Source organism: Labrus mixtus, chromosome 6, assembly GCF_963584025.1.
Source record: "Labrus mixtus chromosome 6, fLabMix1.1, whole genome shotgun sequence".
In the NCBI taxonomy this organism is placed as follows: Eukaryota; Metazoa; Chordata; class Actinopteri; order Labriformes; family Labridae; genus Labrus; species Labrus mixtus.
In genome coordinates this window covers 19,747,950-19,767,847 of record NC_083617.1, presented here as the reverse complement: position 1 = coordinate 19,767,847, position 19,898 = coordinate 19,747,950, and the positions used below count along the sequence as shown (strand labels likewise).

Sequence of the window (19,898 nt, the reverse complement as noted above, 5' to 3'; positions counted from 1 at the left end):
ACGGCAAACTAGGATTGGCCAACGTGATCGCCCTGGAGGACCTGCAGGACCCGGAGAGGAACTGCGAGCTGCTGTCCTCCATCAGACGCAGCAGACGGGAGCACCAGCTGCCCAGCTCCAGCTCTGATCAGGACATGACGGACGGAGTGTTCCTCATGGTCTACCTGCCCCCGCCCTACGAACAGACGCTCACCAGGATCGCAAGAGCCGCCAGCACAACCAGCTCCAAGGACGTGGAGCTGCTGCCACCAAGTCCTGGACCAGAGACAGGCAGGAGTGATGAAGAGGACAGGACAAGACTGAAGGACAAGGCAATAATGGAGGAAGAAAGCAATGGCTGAATCAAAGCAAGAAACATATTATTGTAATATGTTATTTTGAGAAAAGACTGGACTGGACAATGTTCTTGATCTTGAAAGAGCTTAAAAGATGGAAAAGGACTAAAAACATTTCAGATGACATCACTATCACAAGATTACATCTTGATGCATCAACTGCTCTGGATTTTAGCGTGTGGTTGGCTGACTGAGATTAAAAAACCTGTTATCTGTCTTTAAACCAAATAATTTCCTGTGATTCTCCTTTTAAGAGACAACTTCAAGCTGCTCAACGCCCTTGATACAGATACAGAATGAATGTTTTTTTTTTCTTTTGTGTCCTTATCCTTATAATGATGTTTTTTCAGAAAAAGACCTCTGATATTCAAGTTACGAGAACCTGCCTGTACCCCGCTGCCCCACGTACCATCCTGTGGTGTGTGCATCTTTTATCGTCTCTAGATTGATAAAGAAACATTCATCATCACATGACAGAAGTTGCACAAAGGACTGAAATGTGTCTTTCACTCCACTAGATCCTGGAAAAACATACATTTGCTGGTAGCGATCAATTGTCTACATCTGGACTGAAATCTGGAACACAGCTATAGCATCATTTTAGAGATCTCCTTTCCCAATAATGAGCAGCTTTACACTCATTTATGGAAACAGAAAAATCTTTATTTTGTGATACTTTTATTTTTGGCTGTGCTACGTTCACAGTGCACTATTTTTTGTCACATTGTTTGACCTCCGGATGCAATGGCTGACAATAAAGTGGAAAATTCAGATCTTTTTTTTTCTTTTTCCAGTTCTCTGTCTCTGCCTCTGATGTTGTACTTTACTTTTTTACCACATGTCCCACATTTCACTGAGAAAAAAATCACTGAAGAATTTCCTTTTGGTTTTGACCATGTGACCACTGTGAATGAGAAGTGAAACTAGTCCCAGCAATATAACCTTTTAGTTGTGGAATATCCTTTACAAAGGTTCTGGTTTTGCATTGTTTTCAGGGGGCCCGAAGTGACCATAGTTAGTGGATGTGTAGAACTATACCTCTGTAATGGCAGAGGAGAACTCATGACTCACCGAGTTATTTTCAGAGGAGATACTTGATTTATATTATATTTAAGTGTGAAAAATCGCATATAAAGCCTTTAAGCATATCCATCATATTACATATTGTTGATTTCAAAATTAAGGCATGGCATACCATCTATCCATACCATACCGTAGAGACTTAATAGTAAGGTAAGTGGGAGCAATTAAACACTGCTGGAAACATCAGTGCAGGCAAACAATAAGGGAAACAAAGGGCAGAAAGTGGAGTGTGTATTTATGTGTGTGTGTGTGAGTGTTAGTTTGTAAGATATACATATCTTCACCATTCTTTCTAGTTTAGCTTTTTTTCTATTTGTAGGCCTATCCTTTTTTCAATTACTAGTAGTACTTATTATTTTTTTTACCCTTTTATCTAAATGTATTTATCCACCCCCATGACAGGCTTCCCTCTCCATTCCCTCTCATATTTATTAGCTGAATTCTTAAGTAGGGGCCTAAACAGACCCAGAAGGTAGTTAGGCTATATCATCACTGAAACTATAGGAAAATACATTCTGACTCTGGCAAACATCCATGGCCTCAGACTCATCCCCCTTTTTAATTCCTTATTCACAGTGCTATCTGGTTTCCCTGACTCGCATATTATCCACTTGCCCTTCGACCCACATGGCGCTTCAACAATTCACTTCTCAAAGACCAAGAATTTCAAAACTTAAAACAGGAATGAGCATCCTTCATCGAATCCAACAACACTCCAGGAATAACAGTGTGCACACAACGGGAAACTGGAAATACTGTCATGAGAGGAAAAAATAACATCATACTGTTCATACAAAAAAAGAAGAAATTGCAAAGGAAGATAACCTACAGAAGGAGGTGAAGAGATCGAACCAAAGATGAACTAAACGATATAGGCTACTTAACAAGAAAATGGAACATACTTTTCTAAAACACCGGCACGAACACTTCGAATTTTGAAATGCAAAGGGTAAATTACTTGCAAATCAACTAAAACTACAACAAGATCATTCATTTCTTTAATAACAGACTCATCCGGAAATATAAACCAAAACCCCTCCATAGTAACAACAGATTATTTTATGCAAATCTTTATAGGTTACTCCTATAAAATATCACCTGAGAAAGCAGAACCTTTTCTGAGGAATGTCTCCCAATACCCAAACTACCCAAATTATTTCTTATTTCATTTTTTGAGTGTGTTTAAAAAAAGAAACCTGTCGTACAATTTTAGGGAGTGGGCAATAAAAATAGTCTATTTAATTGTGGAGTAGTAATGCAAATCAGCTCAGGCAGCCACACCCCTCCCTTAACATCCGCACAGTCAGCAAGCCAGTTATGCACGCTGTGAGGAAGACACGCTGCTCTGCACACTCTGCACTGCGCCAGGACAGACACCATCATGGCTCTTAATGTTCCAGGACTTGTAGCCACCATCATATTCTACCTTCTGGTGCTGGGAATTGGTATATGGGCTTCCATGAAATCCAAACGGGACAGGAACAGGACGCAGGCCAACCATGCAGACATGGCGTTGCTGGGAGACAGAAAGATAAGCTTGGTAGTCGGCATCTTTACCACAACTGGTGAGTTAGGGTTCCTTGTCCCTTGTCCCTGAGCATGGAGGCATGGACCGATAGAATTTAGCCGAATGGACTGAGTGACGTCACCCATCCGTTACTGCAGGGGGTATTGGAATCCCATTGAATGCAGATAGGGGACAATCAGACCTTCTTTGTGTTTTGTACCAGGCTGTTAATGTTAATTGTAGTAAAGAAAAGCCTTTGTTGGCTGTTGTGTGTAAGTGACTTCTCCTGGAGCCAGCCTTAAGCGTATGGGGCGCCGATTGTAAAGTTGCGCACACTACAAATAACAACACTTCTCCACATTTAGCCCTAAAGCATCACTTTTTATTCACATTTAGAGAAATATTTGTGAACTTTGTCATATTTACTTTTGTGAATAGAAATGTAAGATAATTTCATTGGCAAATATAAATGTTAAATATTATATCTAAATGTTGAATGTTTTATCTAAATGTTAAAAATACATGTCCTGATTCTAAATATTTCTCTAAATGTGAATAAAAAGTGATGTTTTAGGGCTAAATGTGGAGAAATGTTGTTGTTTTTTACACTTTACAATTGGCGCCCCATGTAAGCGGACCCTCGACGAACTGCAAGAGAGAGAAATAAAATGCATGGAAGCTAGTCTTATGCATAACAGAAAAAACGCAATTCATAAGCGCATATTGAACCATGGATGACGTAATGAAAAGTTCAATATTATTTTGAGAATTGCTGCATCCCTATTTTACATGGTTTTTTTTTTCCTCCTTGCAAGGTATTTAGTTCACAAGTTGGCCATGCGAATGCATCAAATGTTTTCCAATAATGTTACGACTGAAGTAACAGTCTGTAGCTGCAGATAGCTTTATGTCTAGTTGACATGTCACAATGATCATGTCTTGGGCTGAAACACTTGCTTAACTTCAAGGATAACAAAATGGAAAATTCAGGAATAAAATTATTAAGAAGTTTGATAATTGCAAAACAAGTTTAACATATGTTTTGTATCTTGCAGCTACCTGGGTTGGCGGGACTTTCATCATCGGCACAGCTGAGACAGTGTATGATCCAAAGTTGGGACTGATTTGGGCTGTGATGCCACTGGCAGCAACGTTGGCCTTTATTCTTGGTAAGATACGCTTTTTCTACTTGAGTTTTTCAAGTTTACTTAGCGGTATAACTTTGCCTGTGTTCATTGCTCAATGACACTTAAAACACACACTTAAAATGTTACTTAAGGTACACTTTGGGATATGTATACACTGCAGTTTAGTCCACTGAGAAAAAAAAAAACATCTGGTTTCCTGTTGCAGAACAAAGGAACAAAAAATAGAAATGTAGCAAAAAGTACAGTATTTCGTTAAAACCAAGATAAATAGCCTATAAGTAATGTAGACAGGTGTCACATTTTAATAGGATAACTCATGATGCTGAATATGCAATATTTGCAGGAATTCTGTAAATTTGTACTTTTAGCATTTTGGTGCACCTGAAGTTTTTGGAGTTGAACTTCATAGGGCGTACACGTACACACACACACACACACACACACACACTCTCTCATTTCCTATACGAAGAAAGCAAGCTGGAATTCAGGAATTGCAGGGTGGAGTGTAGATCTTTTAATTGTGTGTGTGTGTGTGTGTGTGTGTGTGTGTGTGTGTGTCTCACACACACAAAGCCTGTGATTCATTGTCAGTTAAGTTGTAGCCTTTGGCTTGATAAGCTAATCATTTTTTTTTTTTTTTTTTGGTGTGATTTAACCATTTAGTTTTCCTATTTACAGCAGGACACAGGGATTTGTAAAAGCTTAACAGACATTAAATACAACATTAAAGAGGCAATTCAGTTCAAGTTTCTGCTGTTGTTTATTATTCTATTGTTGTTTCTTTTCAAGGTGGTCTTTTCTTCGCTGAGCCAATGAGAGACAGAAAGTATGTGACCATGATGGACCCTTTCCAGATCAAGTATGGACACGGACTGACTGGACTTCTGTCCGTGGCACCGCTGTTGTCAGAAATCATTTGGGTGACATCAACGCTGATAAGCTTGGGTAACACGTTGACTGCATCATGATGTGTATGAACATGTGTTTTTTTGTGTGTTTAACTGCATGCAAATTCAGTCAAACTGCTGCTGAGGTGAAAGTTGTGTTTGTGTATTGAATCACTGGTATATCTGTTATTAGAATTTTAGATAATTCACATCAGTTGAGGTGATTCAACACAAATATCACATCTTTTTTTTTTCCATATGGAATCACAATTTGTAGAATTTTGAACCATTTCACACATTTTTGGGGGTTAAAGCAGTTGGCATTGCGTCATTTCTTTGTTAGTGATACATACAGTTATGTTCTATGTCTCTTTATTTGTTGGTGTGTGTATTTTAAAATGAACGTGTGCACGGCAACAGCATGTGTGTTTTTCAGGTGTAACCATGAGTGTGATCCTTGATTTGTCCTACGCTGTGTGCATCTGGATTTCTGCTGCTGTGGCCATCACCTACACCCTGCTGGGAGGTCTCTACTCTGTGGCCTACACAGACATCATACAGCTCACTCTAATATTCATCACCTCGGTAATTTGCTCAACCACTTCTGATTTCATCCCGTAGACATTTTAAAGTTAGTCAAATCTCTACTCTTATTTCACCCAGGACACCTCACATCAAGTTGGCTTTAAGTTAACGCCACAACGTTGTCACCACATATGCTATAATAACTTTGTAATCCAAATCCCCTAAAGTACCAAACTAATAGTTAAGATGCTGACACCTATCCAATTTTCAATCATATCATAATGCTAGCCAAGTATTATTAGCATTTTTCCGATGCTATCAATAGGTATGATGCCGTGTTTCCTGCCAATCACTGAAATACTGATCAAAGGTCTTGTGGTAACTGTTCCATTCTGCATTTCTGTCCCTCCCTCCAGCTACTCCCTTTCAACATGTAATAACCTCCTCTCCTAATTACCTTAATGACTCACCTGTCAACATTTAGAAACAAAACTAAATGAAACACAACAGCCACTCCCTGACTGAGCTGCACAGCAGGCCCAACTCCAAAATGCCTTTTCTTCCTGCAGCCGGCACTGTGCTTTTAAGCACTGAGGCCAGGTGTGCCTCGTTGTTCAATTAGTAGTTTCACCTGGGCTGGAGACAACAGAAGGGGAGAAGGGACAAACAGCACAGGGAAACATACAGCTGTAACAGTCATCTTAAAGTTGTTTTACTGCCTTGTGTTTTTCCTTCCTTGTGTCTGCATTCCTGCATTAACTGCAAAACTACAGACCAAAACACCTTGGCTGTTATTTAATGCCCGAGCTAATGCCGACCAAAGTCAGCCAAGGCCCGACTATCTGATGGATCTAAAGATCATCTTGCCAGATTCTCCTGTGGTGTGAGTTGTGTTAAGAGTGATTTTAACCTCCCCGATCTGCTCAGAAGACAGAAGAAATCCTGTTGTGTGGGGAAAACAATGTGGACGGCCGGGCACGGACTCTGTGAATTGCCATGTTGAACGGATCAATAGCCAATAGGGAAGCTAGCTGACTGAAGCAGAAAGCACAACAAACATTGCCATGGCGACGACAGCAAACGCGAAACATAAAGTTAGATGGATGTCATAAATTCAGGACCAACTTGTTGTTTTGTTGCAACAACACAAGTGTTTTTTTACAACGTGTGCTGGAAAACAACAGCAGTGTGTGGTGTGCTGAGTTGGTCATGTCGTCGCACACCACACACTTTAAGAACTGAACTGGTAATCTGTCAGGAGTCGTCGTCGTGTGGGGTCTCTCACATTTTCAAAATCGTCGCTGTGTGCCAGGCTTTAGTGTGTGTGTGTTTATGTTGTATCTCCCTCTCCTCAGTGGCTGTGTGTACCTTTCCTCCTAATGAGCCCCACCGCTGTTGACATCACCACCACATCTTTCAACCACACCTTTCAGGCTCCTTGGGTTGGCACTGTGACTGCAGACAGAGCCTGGAGGTGGATCGATATCTTTTTACTCCTGGTGAGATTGTGGAATATGATACGTTCACATTAATGGAGACGCATGAAGCCCCTCAACATGCAGCAGAGGAAAAGCTCACATAATAAGTGGACACAACAAAATCACAGAAATAATTTCCTAAATTTAGATTATTCTCCATAATTGTTTGGGCAATGCATTGTGACATCTTTTCTAATCCAATCTAATTTTTTTATAAAGATTAATGGAGTTAAAGTTAAGGCTTACAGAAATGCATGTTGATTCACACATTCCTATGTGATTTCAGTGGGTTGTTAAATGTGCTGGCTTGTGATTTCAGTGGGTTGTTAAATGTGCTGGCTTATAATTGGAGCTAATTTGGGGATTTGACTCTTTCTTCAGAGTGTAGGAGACCTTGGTTTCCAGGATTTCCACCAAAGGACGTTATCAGCCTCTTCCTCAAGAACAGCCAAGCTGCGATGTTACGCTGCGGCATTCCTCATCCCCACGTTTGGAATTCCTCCTGTGCTCATTGGTGCAGTGGCTGCATCGACAGGTAACGCGGTTGTGTAACAAAAATACAAAAAATAAAAATAAAAATGACTGAAGCCACCAAGAGCACATGCGTACATAGAACCCAATCTAGTGTTGTGTTCTCATTTAAATGAGAAACTGTTGGGAGATTCTTTGAAAAATATTGTCCAGTGAAGGAAAGTTATATTGTGGTAGTACTGTAGAATATTAAAAACAAAAAAGACTGGGCACTGCTTTGCTTCAAAGTTTCAGGGTGCTATGATGCTTGTTCAATTGCAATGTTTGGTTTTAAAGTGAATAAAGTGATTCTTCACTGTACATTTTACATTTGGTGATCTCCTTTAAGATTAAACTAGCAGAAAGGAAAAGCAGGGATTCTTTTTCCTATTTATGCTTTATGGTTTCATGACTTGGCCCACTGTCAAAAAAGTCATTCAAAGAAAAATAACTAATAAAAATTGGTGATTATTTATTCTGGAACCCAAAGCCGTCATATTAGAAATACTATCTGAAAGGTTACATTAAGCTTGTTTTAGCTTCTCCAGCATAGTGACAGTGTTCAGATAGTATTTTTGCCATTGATAAACCTATCAGATTGACTCATTAATCCTGTACTTCTTCTATTTCCCAGACTGGAACCTGACCTCGTACGGTTCTCCATCTCCGTTTGAGCAAGGTCAGACGGGTCTGATTCTACCCCTCTCCCTGCAACACCTAACACCCCCCTACATCTCCGTCGTCGGCATCGGAGCCGTGGCTGCCGCCGTGATGTCATCAACCGACTCTGCCCTGCTGTCTGCAGCCTCCATCTTCTCCTCAAATATCTACAAGAAGATCTTGAGGACCAAGGTAAAGATGGGGAAAGAGGGTAGAAAATAATGGCTTACCAGATGGAAACGTTGCACAGGTTCTTTTTTTTTACATCGTTTTAAATTCTAGAAACAAGGAGCATGGATTTCAGAACGAAGCCCATTATATTGGAAACATGGATGAGGAAACAGTAAAACATCTAAATTTGTAGGCTATAACTCAAAAATGTGGTCACAAAGGTATAAAAAAGACTGTCAAAAAGAACAGATCTTGCAAAGGAGGAATATGCTGTAAACAATTTGCACATTAAAATGATAAATACACAAAGAAATACTTTTTAAGTACAATATTTAAAAATGAAACTTACTATCTCTGACTGTTTACAAAGAGCAGTAAGGGGATGATGATTGTTATGCAGGTGTTCCGGGTTTTTTCAAGATTTTTATGGATAAATAAAGGTTTTACACCTACTCCACCCTTAAAATTTTGGATTAATTTTTGAATTTTCTTGAAAATGATTTGGTAAAAATCAAAGCCATGTTACTCTTTGGCGAAAGCCTGTCCATCACAATAATGGGGTTACCGATGCACTTGTCTCTAGAAAACGTTGTAAGATCGACCTAAAAAAGGTTGAATATTTTCCTCAATTGTTGTTGCAAAGCGATGACATCATGCAAGCCCATTGGTGTGCTTAAAGTGTGTTCAGTACCCCCTAGTGTTCAGACGTCCTTATGTGCAAATATAGTCTACCTGTTCTAAATAACACCATATTCACCTACGTTTTGTTGAAAATGCATTGCACCAACAATAACAGAAGAAATTGTAAAAAAGAGGTTGGGTGATGCATAAAAAAAAGATTATTTTTCTCTATTTCTTTTCATTGCAGGCTTCAGAGAATGAGATTGGGTGGGTGATTCGCATTGCTGTGGTTTTATTTGGCCTTGCTGGTACGTCGCTCACCTTTCTGCACACTGGTGTTATGGCTTTCTGGGTCCTGGGTGGAGAAATCGCCTACATTATCATGTTCCCACAGCTGGTCTGCGTGCTCTTTTTCAACATCTCCAACAGTTACGGTGCCACCATGGGATTCTTTCTGGGTTTCTTTGTAAGACTTTTGTGTGGAGAGCCCTTGATAAGGCTACCACCTGTCATCCATTTCCCAGGATGCATCCTCGAAGACGGGGTTTACGTTCAGTATGCCCCTGTCAAGACCATCTGTATGCTGGTTTCTTTTGCAACAATTCTGTTGGTCTCCTATCTGGCTTCTCTGCTCTTCAACAGAGGACTCATGCCTGAGAAGTGGGACGTGTTTTTAGTTAAAGTCCAGCACCCGTCACCAAGACCATTAGAAACACCATCATTACAAACGAACGATACCAAGAGCAATGGAACTCACAACTCACAACCTCTGAGTGAGAATGGGGATGTCTTGGATCCAATGTTGGAATCAACTTGTTGAAATGAATCGATCATGATCAAACAAAATGTAACTACCTCTCCTAACAACATACACCTCATGATGGGGGAAAAAAAAGGTTGATGCAACAATGGACTTGTTTTTCAAACAGTTGGAGGAGCTAGATAATGAACTCCATTGTGTCACGTGGAGAATGATGAACATAAAAGAAGATTGATACCAAAATTCTAAATTGTGAACATAAATCTGTATTAAACAAGTTTCAGCATCTCATAGGATAGACGAGTTCTAAAGGATGTTTTATGCATATTTATGCTTATTTAAATGACCAAAAAACCCAATTTGCATATGAGCAATACTTCATAAGTTATTTAAGAAAATATTTTTTTACAATGGATAACATGGAAATGTTGATAGAAATACTTTGGCGCTTGGACAGAATAAATCCCGCCCGAGACAATGACAGCTCGAGAATGACAGCGGACAAGTGAGTGAGCGTGCAAAAGAGCAATTATATAGTCTTCCTGACTGAAGTTACGCAAGAGCTTCAATTTCGATAGTAACGTCACAAAGGAAGTTGTCAAACTATCTGACAAATTTGGCCAAAAAGAAAACCCCTCTGTGAGGACCCAACAGTACACTGTGAGGACACACTGGGATTAACCAAGCAGCCACGGCGGTCTACAACACATGCAGCCACAAACAAAAGACTCTTAAGCGTATGATGAAACAACTTACCAATGAAGTTTTCATCATAGACTGTAAATATTACAGTTTTACAGGTTTTCATCAGCACTGTTACTTTCCTGCACGGAGCTAGCTGGGTGCTCCTCGCTAACATGTTTATTTGCTTGGCTAGTAGCGTTTACGTTAGTGGAGCTATTAACGGGAGGAGACTTGCCAGGTTGAGTTGTCAATGAGAAAAAGTTTTTTTTTTTTTTTTTTTTTACACTTTTAATGTTATGAAAAACTGCAAGGTAAACAGAAATAAAGCAGACAGACGACTAGGCTTTTAAAACTCCAGACAGCAGCGGGGGCCCAGCAAAGGGGGTGCTAAGGGGTGGAATCAATGACATTACAAACAGGCCTTGCTGGTGCTGTTTGCTGCCGAAGTTGAGAACCCTCTTGGCAGTGGAGGGGGGGCCCCTCTCTGCTCTACAAAATACATTGTGTGTCTTGATTGCGGCAAAAGAAAATAGAGACTCAGACCTAGTCAAACCAAATTTATTCGGAAATTCAACTAAATAACAAAATGCATGTTAAATTTGGCTCAAAGTGGGCCCCTTGAGACAACAGTGGGCCCGGGGCGGCCGCAACTTCTGCCCCCACACTCGCTCCGCTACTGATTATGGGGCTGTTTGGGCTGAGTAAGTGCACATGTCTTTAAGGCCGTACGATGTTCTATGAAGTTTGCTGCCTCTTTCTTTTTCCAGCTTGCCTCTGTTGCCTTTACACACTTGAATGTGTACAGTGTTCTGGTCTATTAATAAATCCCTTCTGAAGCCTTACTCTCACAGTGTCAATAAAAGAGAAACTAGCACATTGCTAGTGCCTTGGAATGTGTGTTGTTGCCTGGGAGTTTGTTATATTGTCATTCATTAATGTTGTGTTTGGAACAACTAGCATACGTAAGGATGAATATAGACGGACACGGAGCTCATCGTGACAGTTTACTGCAGAACGGCAGGTAACACACAGAGCCAAACACACATCAGATGTGCTGTAGGGCACAAGGGAGGATAACTAGAACTAGAAAAGTAAGTCCATACACTACAGATATCTCTTTGTCTACAACCAGTCTCTACTGGTTCACAAACCTAAACAGTTTAGATTCTTTACCAACGAATGAGACAGGCAACAGTCCTTCATTTCAGTTGAGCTTGGCTCAGTAGAATGAGGAAGCAACAAGAGAGTCCCGCCATAGCCTGTGCATGGGAGAAGAACAGCGCCACACTGCGTCCTGCTGGCATTGCTGAGGTGTGCAGGTATTCTTGGTTTTTAAAGGCGGTTGGCATCCTAAAAGTTGCAAGCACCACACACCGCTTGTGATTTTGAGTATTACTACAGTATTCAGACTACTCAAACAATAAAGGGGGGGGAGAAGAAATCTAATTAAAAATAATACTTCCCTTCAACCTATTGGTTCTGAGAGGACCTGAAGTATTCCTCTCCAGTAATACCATTATTTTTTCAACAGCCATTTCAATCCTTTCAGATATCCTTTCTGTCTCTGCAGCACAGTTTACAACCATTGCAAGAAAGGCTATCCTGGCACAAACAGTAACCGTGCTTCGAACCTGAATTGTTTTCCCTCTTGGATGATTTCTTTTTTTCTTTTAATAACTTTCTCACTTTGTTGACTTATCTTTAATTTTTTAGCTTATAATGTTTTGTATTTTTACACTCTCAAATGATTGTACTAGGGTACTCTACATATTCATGCCAGAATACTATTTTCCTCCTTCTTCAGAAGAGCAGGTGGAGATTATTATCAACCTTCTAGATGTTATCACTCAGCATATATAGGACTGTTTGGATGTAGAGCGCAGAACATCACCCATCGGTGTAGGTGACGCATTCAGGAGAGCTCTTGCTGCTTACAAAGGTAAATATCCCGACTTTACTATTTTGGATCTGAACATTTTTTTAAGGATAAAAGAACTGCAAATGTACTTTTCAACATATAACAAGAAAACAGTTTGGACAATAGATGTATGATGAGATGATAATCAATAGTTTTATATCACTCTTCTCTTTAACTGTTACAAATACTAGAAACTGATGTGCAACAACTTGATCAGCAGATCAAGTCATAGTAACTTGAAGGGATAACAATCTGCTTAAAGATACTTTATTTTGAAAAGGGATATTAGTTTTTAATTATTATTATTTTCCTTATTCTTCTTACATTTTTTCAAGATGTTGTTTTATGAAGTGCTTTACAAACAATGAAATCTGAAAGGAGCAACATTAAAAGGAAACCAAACCAAACAGAATTGATGGGTTATAAACTGTATGTGTGAGCCAGATACAAGTACAAACACATCAACCAAGGAATCACAAAATAATACAAATAGAGGAGTTTGCTATAGTGTTATAAAAGTAGAAGTAAATTATGATAAAATAAAAAAAGTCCAAACTCTTAAAGGGGACATATGAAAAATCCACTTTGTGTTTTTGACACATATTTGGGTAACATGAGTGTCTACAGACCCACAAACTGTGAAATAAACCCTTCCAGTCCATTGTTTGTGGTCTGCATAAGTCTAATAACGCAGAGAAAAGTGGTCCGTTTCAAATTTGCTCAGCTTGTGATGTCACAAACTGGATTCTGGTAAAAGAAAATACCCTCCACCCATGGACTCCACCTCCAGCCTAGAACAAAACTTTTGTGCAGGTCTGCCATTTTTATTCTCGCTACAGAGGATTGATGTCTACCGGGAAAACTCAGGGGGGGGGCTCATCGTATTTAAAGAGACACACACACCAAAACAGAGCGCACTGAGAGAGCTGCTTTTACAGGGTCACAAACCTCCTCTGGTGCTTGATTCATGTTTAATTTTGACCAAAGCACAGATGTTTCATTTTGACCACAGGGGACTGTTGGAAAAGGTGGAAAAGGGGAACCTGATTTCCTGAGGCGTGTCATTCCAGAGCACACATAGCCAAGTGCAGTGACTGTTAGTTTTGGGCCTGAGACACAAAAACAGATGGGCCATCACTGAGGCTCTAAAGCTCTAGCTCTAGATGCTAGAACTGTCTGTACCTCAAAAGTTAGGAATGTATAAAACATAGACGTAGTCACAATGACATCAACAAATTGTTTCTGAAGTGGAGCTATAAAGCCAAATGATAGCGGTCGCCGTATTGGAAATGCCAAATCCAACTAATATTCTGGCTAATCTACAAACTAGGAAGAGGTGGAGCTGACATTGATATCTTGTCTGCTGAAACATGCCAATCTTGTCGTCTAGCTTGCATGTAACAGATGATGAAAATAATTATGAGGAAAATTGAGAGTTAAAGTTCAGCAACAGGATTTTGCTAAGTGAAACCTAGCCTCCTGGCCAACAGCCAAACACGCCCACCTAAATCATCTTATTGTGCTTAATTATGCACAACTCTTACCCTAATGTAATCAAAATGGATGAGTTATAAAACATGTTCTCCCCTTTAGACTTATTAAGAATAAAGAAATGAGCTTTAGAGTCCAGAAATACAAATGAGTATTTAATATGGGCTCTAATGGGGTTTCCTTGAATGTTGGAGCCGACACTATGATGGAAATGCTGCTTTTTGCACTTCTGCATTGGCTTCATTTAACACCTGAGGTTGCTTTAAAGTAGTAAGCACTGTGAGTAAACTGAATAATTTTAAATGACAAGTAAAGAATTAATTCTCCTTTTCAATGATTTCTCCAACAACAGGTTTCTGTGAGAAGAATGGAAGATTTTTTGAACAACACCTCACAGAATGAAAGCTATGGTCAAAGCGAAATTGACCAAGACTATGATTTTTCCACAAATAACTCTCAACTTATTTTTATCAGACTTGTGGTAACATGTGTAATCACTAGTATCTGCCTTCCTTTGACCATGGCTGCCATCTATTCTGTGTTTTTCATGGTAAGTACATTATGAGAGGTATTAAGGATCCAATAAAGGGTGGCAGCAATCACCTCAGGGTGTCGGGTCAGGACACTATTTTTGATGCAAGGTGTGAGTGAGGAAGAAAGATGGAGAATCCAGTTCCAATTCAAGCCATTTATATACATTTCAGGTGAACAGTACAAGGCATGAGTTTGAGGCCTTTCCTTTCCTTGAAATAATTGAACCTATGTGTGTGTGGTTCTATAATGAAAGAAATAAAAGAAAGACAATTAGGAATGTGACTTATACATAGAACATTCCAGAATACAGACTGCTGAAAACACTTAGCACTTAGCAATCAATGCACTTTTGCAACGTAACAAGCTATGCTACTGGTATCAATTAGCTAGCAATTAGCATGTATTTAAAGTGAAAAAACAACATCAGCACTTAGAAATTGAACAGGCAAAGTAGCTAAGAACAATACAAAAGACATTCATTTCCAGCAACACTCAACTCACCTGTCTCACGGACGCACACAGTAATAATAGTGATGTGTAGTTGGTGAACGATTCGTTCAAAACGAACTGACCGTGTACTGAACGTACTGAACAGAACGGTCGGGGAAAATAATGTGATTGTTTTAGCAGCTTTCCGTTTGCAAACTGTAGCTTTATCCAACTAAATTCTCAGCTCATTGGTTTATTATTCACCACCGGCTGTTCTCAGTACGATCGCGAGCAGAACTAAACGTTCGGCCGTGTTTCAGCTTATTAAATTCTGATTCACAGGCAGAGCTGCGGAGAAGTACTGAACGATTCGGTGAACGAATCTTTTGAACGAATCACTTTACTGAACTGATTCTACTGATTCAGTACACTGAAAAGAACTGCTTTTCACATCACTAGTCTGGGCATGTCTCCCTCACTGCCTTACTTCGGAGATGCGCTGTGCTGCGTTCAGGGGCGCTCAGACAAAGAGCAACACATTCAGGTGCACTCAGAAACGGGAGATGCAGAATAAAATACTAACCTGAACAGGCCTTTTTTACAAGTACATTATGAGATTTATTAATTAACTGAGACACAAATAAATGACAAACAACCAAAATTGGTTGATAGGCAAGGAAATGTATTTATTTATTTATTATTATTTATATAGAATTTTTCAACAATAAGGCAATTCAAAGTGCTTCACACAACATCAAAAGCATCATGACAGAGGGGGAAAAAAATAAAATTAAAATAGAAATTTTAAAAATAACTAAAACAAACAATTCACAATCACAGAGACATAAAGAGCAGGTGGAGCTGGATGGGGTTTGGATACTGATATTATTCAGTAAAAACCTGATAGTATCTTTTCATTTAACTTATTTATAGTTTTAAGTGATATAGTAACTTAGGCTATTAAGTGATACATTTATGTCTATTCCACCACAAGTTTGCTTGTTCCTCTGGCAAAACCAATTAACATCATAATTACAGCTCGTCCATATCAGTAAATCCAGTGAAGATGAGCCGTCAAGTAATTTCTGTTAACATGTCTCCATTTGTAATTTTTGCAGTCTTGAACTAATGATACCATATCAAGAGTTTGACCTTGTACGTGTATGTGTTTGGGCCAGAATGCGTTATATCTGCGTGTGGGAAAAAACATGTGCAATAGCTGCAGCAAGTCCTGGCACAACAGTGAATGACCAGTGTGACATATGATATTTATTTCAGAAAATAATACTTCAGAACATGTTTACAACTGTCTGTTAACTTGAGCCAATGCTTTCCTCCAGATGCGAAATGATCGTGGGGTTCCCTTCTACGTCATCAACATTCTAATTTCTGACGTTATTCAGCTCGGCTGTTTGGCTCTTTTGGCACTACAGTTGCAGGAATACATCTTCTACGTCATTTACGAAATGGCTGTGCTGGCCAGTGTTGGCTTCATGGTTTGTCTCGCCCTTGAAAGGTAGCTATCTGTCAATCTAGTCTGTATGCTTCTCCTGCTATTCATAGTTACAATTCTGATGCTACTCAAAGACAATATGTCCATCTTGTAGTTTTGCAGGCTAAGACTTTAAAATGCCCTGCTTGAGGATGTCAGCCATGCTTTGTTGTTTTAAATCTTTGTATTACTGAAGTTTTACATAAACATTTAAAGTCCCCCTGCAGTTATTACTTTGGTAAAGTTCTGTTTTTGTCATGTTTTCATTCATCTGCTCTGTTTTATAAATGCAATTTGCGCCATTTTGTAAAAATATATTGATGAAGACATGGTTTTAATTATTTATACTTCTACCTATTATTTGCAGGTATTTAGTCATTGCCAAGCCACTGTGGTACCGCTTCAATCGATCCAATAAAATGTCTGTGGTGGTCTGTGCCGTGGTCTGGGCCATTTCTATTGTCTTCAAGTTCTCAGATGGAACCTTCGGCATTGCTCTTCTGCTTCCCTTCCCACTGCTCATATTCTTCCTGGTTGGGACCGTCAGAGCCCTCTCTACTTCCATCTCGGTCCCCTCAGATGAAAAACGAAGAATTGCTGGAATTTTAGTCCTTGTGCTGCTGATTTACACACTACTGTTCCTGCCCTTTCTCATTGCCACCCTGGAAAGGGGATTATCTTCCTATATTGTATTCATTTTGTCTGACATCTTTCTTAGGTGCAGTCCTCTTGCAGACTTAGTTCTGTATGTTTTCATCAGGAAAGGGACCATAGACAAGCTTCTGGCTGCTGTGGGTTGTTGCAGAAAAGAAAGCAATGATCCTATATCAGTGTCGATATAGGTTGATCTTTTACTTAAAGCAACTTTGAGGAACTTTTATTTTGTAAGATCTCAAACTATCCAAGTCAACTTGTGTGAAATGTCTGAACCTGTCTGACTGTCTGCAGACTGAACATCGTTTTGCACCAACTCAGTGACTAACTCAAAAGTAGAATAAGTAAATGTCCGACGAATGGTTTAGTAAACTTTTTGAGATTTTATGGGACATCAGTATAGAGTTTAGTTGTATATTTCCGAAGCAATATATGTTGTTTATTAATCCAAAGTATATTTTTGTATGACACAATTTTAGCCACTAAATGTCAGTAAAGTTTTTTCTAAATAGAGTAACTACAAATTTCATCTGACACATATTGGAGTACAAGTGTAAAGTAGCAGAAAATGGAAATATTCAAATGTAATTTAAGTATCTTAAAAAAGCACTTGGGCACAAAACAGTACTTGTATGCACTCTCCATCACTGACGACAGAATTCTAATGACGAGATGCACAAGGTCAGCTTCATTTAGTTAGAGAAAGTTTAGAAAACAATAGGCGTTATTTAGGCAAATAGAAAGACTACGTGAAACTAAAAATATTACATTAAACTATAAAAGGAAGTTTGACTCTGCTATTGGGTGAACTGGTTGCTAGGGTTTATTTGGTCATCTTTTTCTTGTTAACTGATTACTTCTATAAATGTAGCTTCAATGTGTTGTGCAACTTATCTTAGCTGTGAGTTATTTTCATCAAGTAAGAAAATCAAATATCATCTGTGCTTGTTGAAGCCGTAAAGCCATCTCATAACAATGAGTTAGTTTGTACTGTTTATTTTCCAATGAGATAACATCTTAACAACCTGTAGACTGTAGATTGGTCTCTCAATCTTAAGAGTTCAAATGCTGATGTAAATGTACTGATGTTGCAGAATGGCCCATATCCTATGAAAAATGTATACAATGTTAATAAATAAAAATATTTCCCCTGGAGTTTACACTTCTTTATTGTTGCAGCTGTCAATCCTACATGTGGAGCCTCTTATTACATGTGACAAATAGAGTTACGCCATCACCATTATCTTATTTATAGACATTAAATGTAAATGAAGAGTTCATTTGCAAAATCCGATAAAAGCCATTCTGGAAAGCAGTGCCCTGAGAGTTTTGATTAGCACTTTAAATAAAGCTGTTATGTGAGCCAAAATCTGTTCTGGTGCATAAACCCAATACAGTCTATGGGGAACTCGGTCAAAGCCCCACGACTTCAGTCTAAGTGATATTACCTGAAATAAACAATAAATTAAAAAAGTTGTATAACATTTTTTAAAACGGAGTTACCTGCTTTTGCAATGGATGGGCCCATGTAATTGACCTTAGCCTGTTAATATCCTAAGTTAAAATGGTTGCGCCTTCTAACATTCTACTATATTTTAAATTCAAAAGAACTTGCTCATGATGTTTTTCTGAAACATTTACTAAACAGAGACAGCCTTTTGTTCACCTGCCCACCACTCATATACTGTGATAATTAAAACACCTGAGTGTAACATGCTGCCCTTATTGGCCAATGCAAAAATACTGATCAATTCAAGTAATAATCCTGTTTTTTATTATGGATGGTAAAGACTAATACATACAGTTCTTGGCAGAACACTATTGTGTAACTTCTAGTAAAAAGCTATCCTTTGATGACCTTCATATCTGTTTATGTTGTTAGCGGGGAGAGAGAGAGCTATGGCCAATGAGCAAGCTACACTGTTTTTTAATTAGAGAGGGAGCGGTGCACCAAGCTGACTATTTTTGAGCTTATGTCAACAGAAAACATCTATGTGAGTTTAAGACAAAATAAAGACAATCCGACCAGGCAGGGTCATTTAATACTGCCTCTTGTCACTCACACATTGTTTTCTAGGGTTTGTCAGTCTCAGGAACAGCGAGGCTATGCAAATAAACGTGACTCTCTCACAATCATTGGCCATCACTGTGGACGGGATGGATCAGTGAAAGGTACGGTAAGTTGAGTCCATGTCCTCCACATGTAACCCTAGCTCCGTCCCATTAACAGAACCCGATGCAACACGATCTAGTTTCACAAGGATTGGATAGCGTGCAATGGCCGGATTTGATTGGTCAAGACTTCCCATGATAGTTGGAAATGTATAAACTCTTCACATTTTAAAAAGGAGAACAGCATTAATATGAATCTATAAAAGTAAAAGTAAGGAAACTCCATCTTCTCCCAGTCATTAGGGTGGGCCAATAGCACAAGTGGGTTGGCCCAGGCCCTTACATCCCATCGATAATGTCATGGCTACTCTGAAGTACATTACTGGAGAGTCCTTACTCTTCACCATCTTCTGACATGATCTTATCTAACACAGGAGCTCCACAGGGCACAGTTTTATCTCACTTTTAATTCACACTTTACACTGCTGACAATAGGCATGGTCAGGCGTCCTGTCATGACCAAAGGTTTTCGGATGATACTGTACTAGTAGGTCTACTTACCCAAGGCAACGACATTGGCTATTGTCCTATTTTATGCTGTGCTTTGCTGGGGTGGCAGCATCTGGGTGGATGATAATAACAGAATCAACAAGCTGATCAAAAAAGCTGGCTCTGGGATCGGCATTACCCCAGACTCACTTGAGGTTATCTGTGATAAGAGAATGAGGACCAAACTTAAAACTGTTTTGATCTTTCAAAACAATCCTTTACATGGTGTTTTTAATGGACTCCGAAGCTCCTTCAGTGAGCGATTAGTGTTGCCTAAATGTTCCACTGAATGCCTCAGGAGGTCCTTTGTTCCTGCAGCAGTCCTACATTTTAATGAACATTTTTAGTTG

At 39.2% G+C, this 19,898-nt stretch overlaps 2 protein-coding genes across 2 annotated transcripts in view; one reads left to right on the top strand and one right to left on the bottom strand.

The window, feature by feature from the left end:
• Positions 1 to 19,898, bottom strand: part of LOC132975683 (G-protein coupled receptor 4-like) — a 390,218-nt gene that overhangs the window by 324,789 nt on the left and 45,531 nt on the right. The gene's annotated exons all lie outside the window — the stretch shown is intronic.
• On the top strand, positions 2,748 to 11,262 carry LOC132975657 (high-affinity choline transporter 1-like). Its single transcript, XM_061040368.1, has 8 exons — positions 2,748 to 2,983; positions 3,981 to 4,094; positions 4,863 to 5,018; positions 5,397 to 5,545; positions 6,841 to 6,984; positions 7,345 to 7,498; positions 8,108 to 8,325; positions 9,173 to 11,262. Exons 1-8 carry the CDS (start codon positions 2,800 to 2,802, stop codon positions 9,743 to 9,745), a joined length of 1,692 nt encoding a protein of 563 aa, XP_060896351.1. The 5' UTR covers positions 2,748 to 2,799; the 3' UTR covers positions 9,746 to 11,262.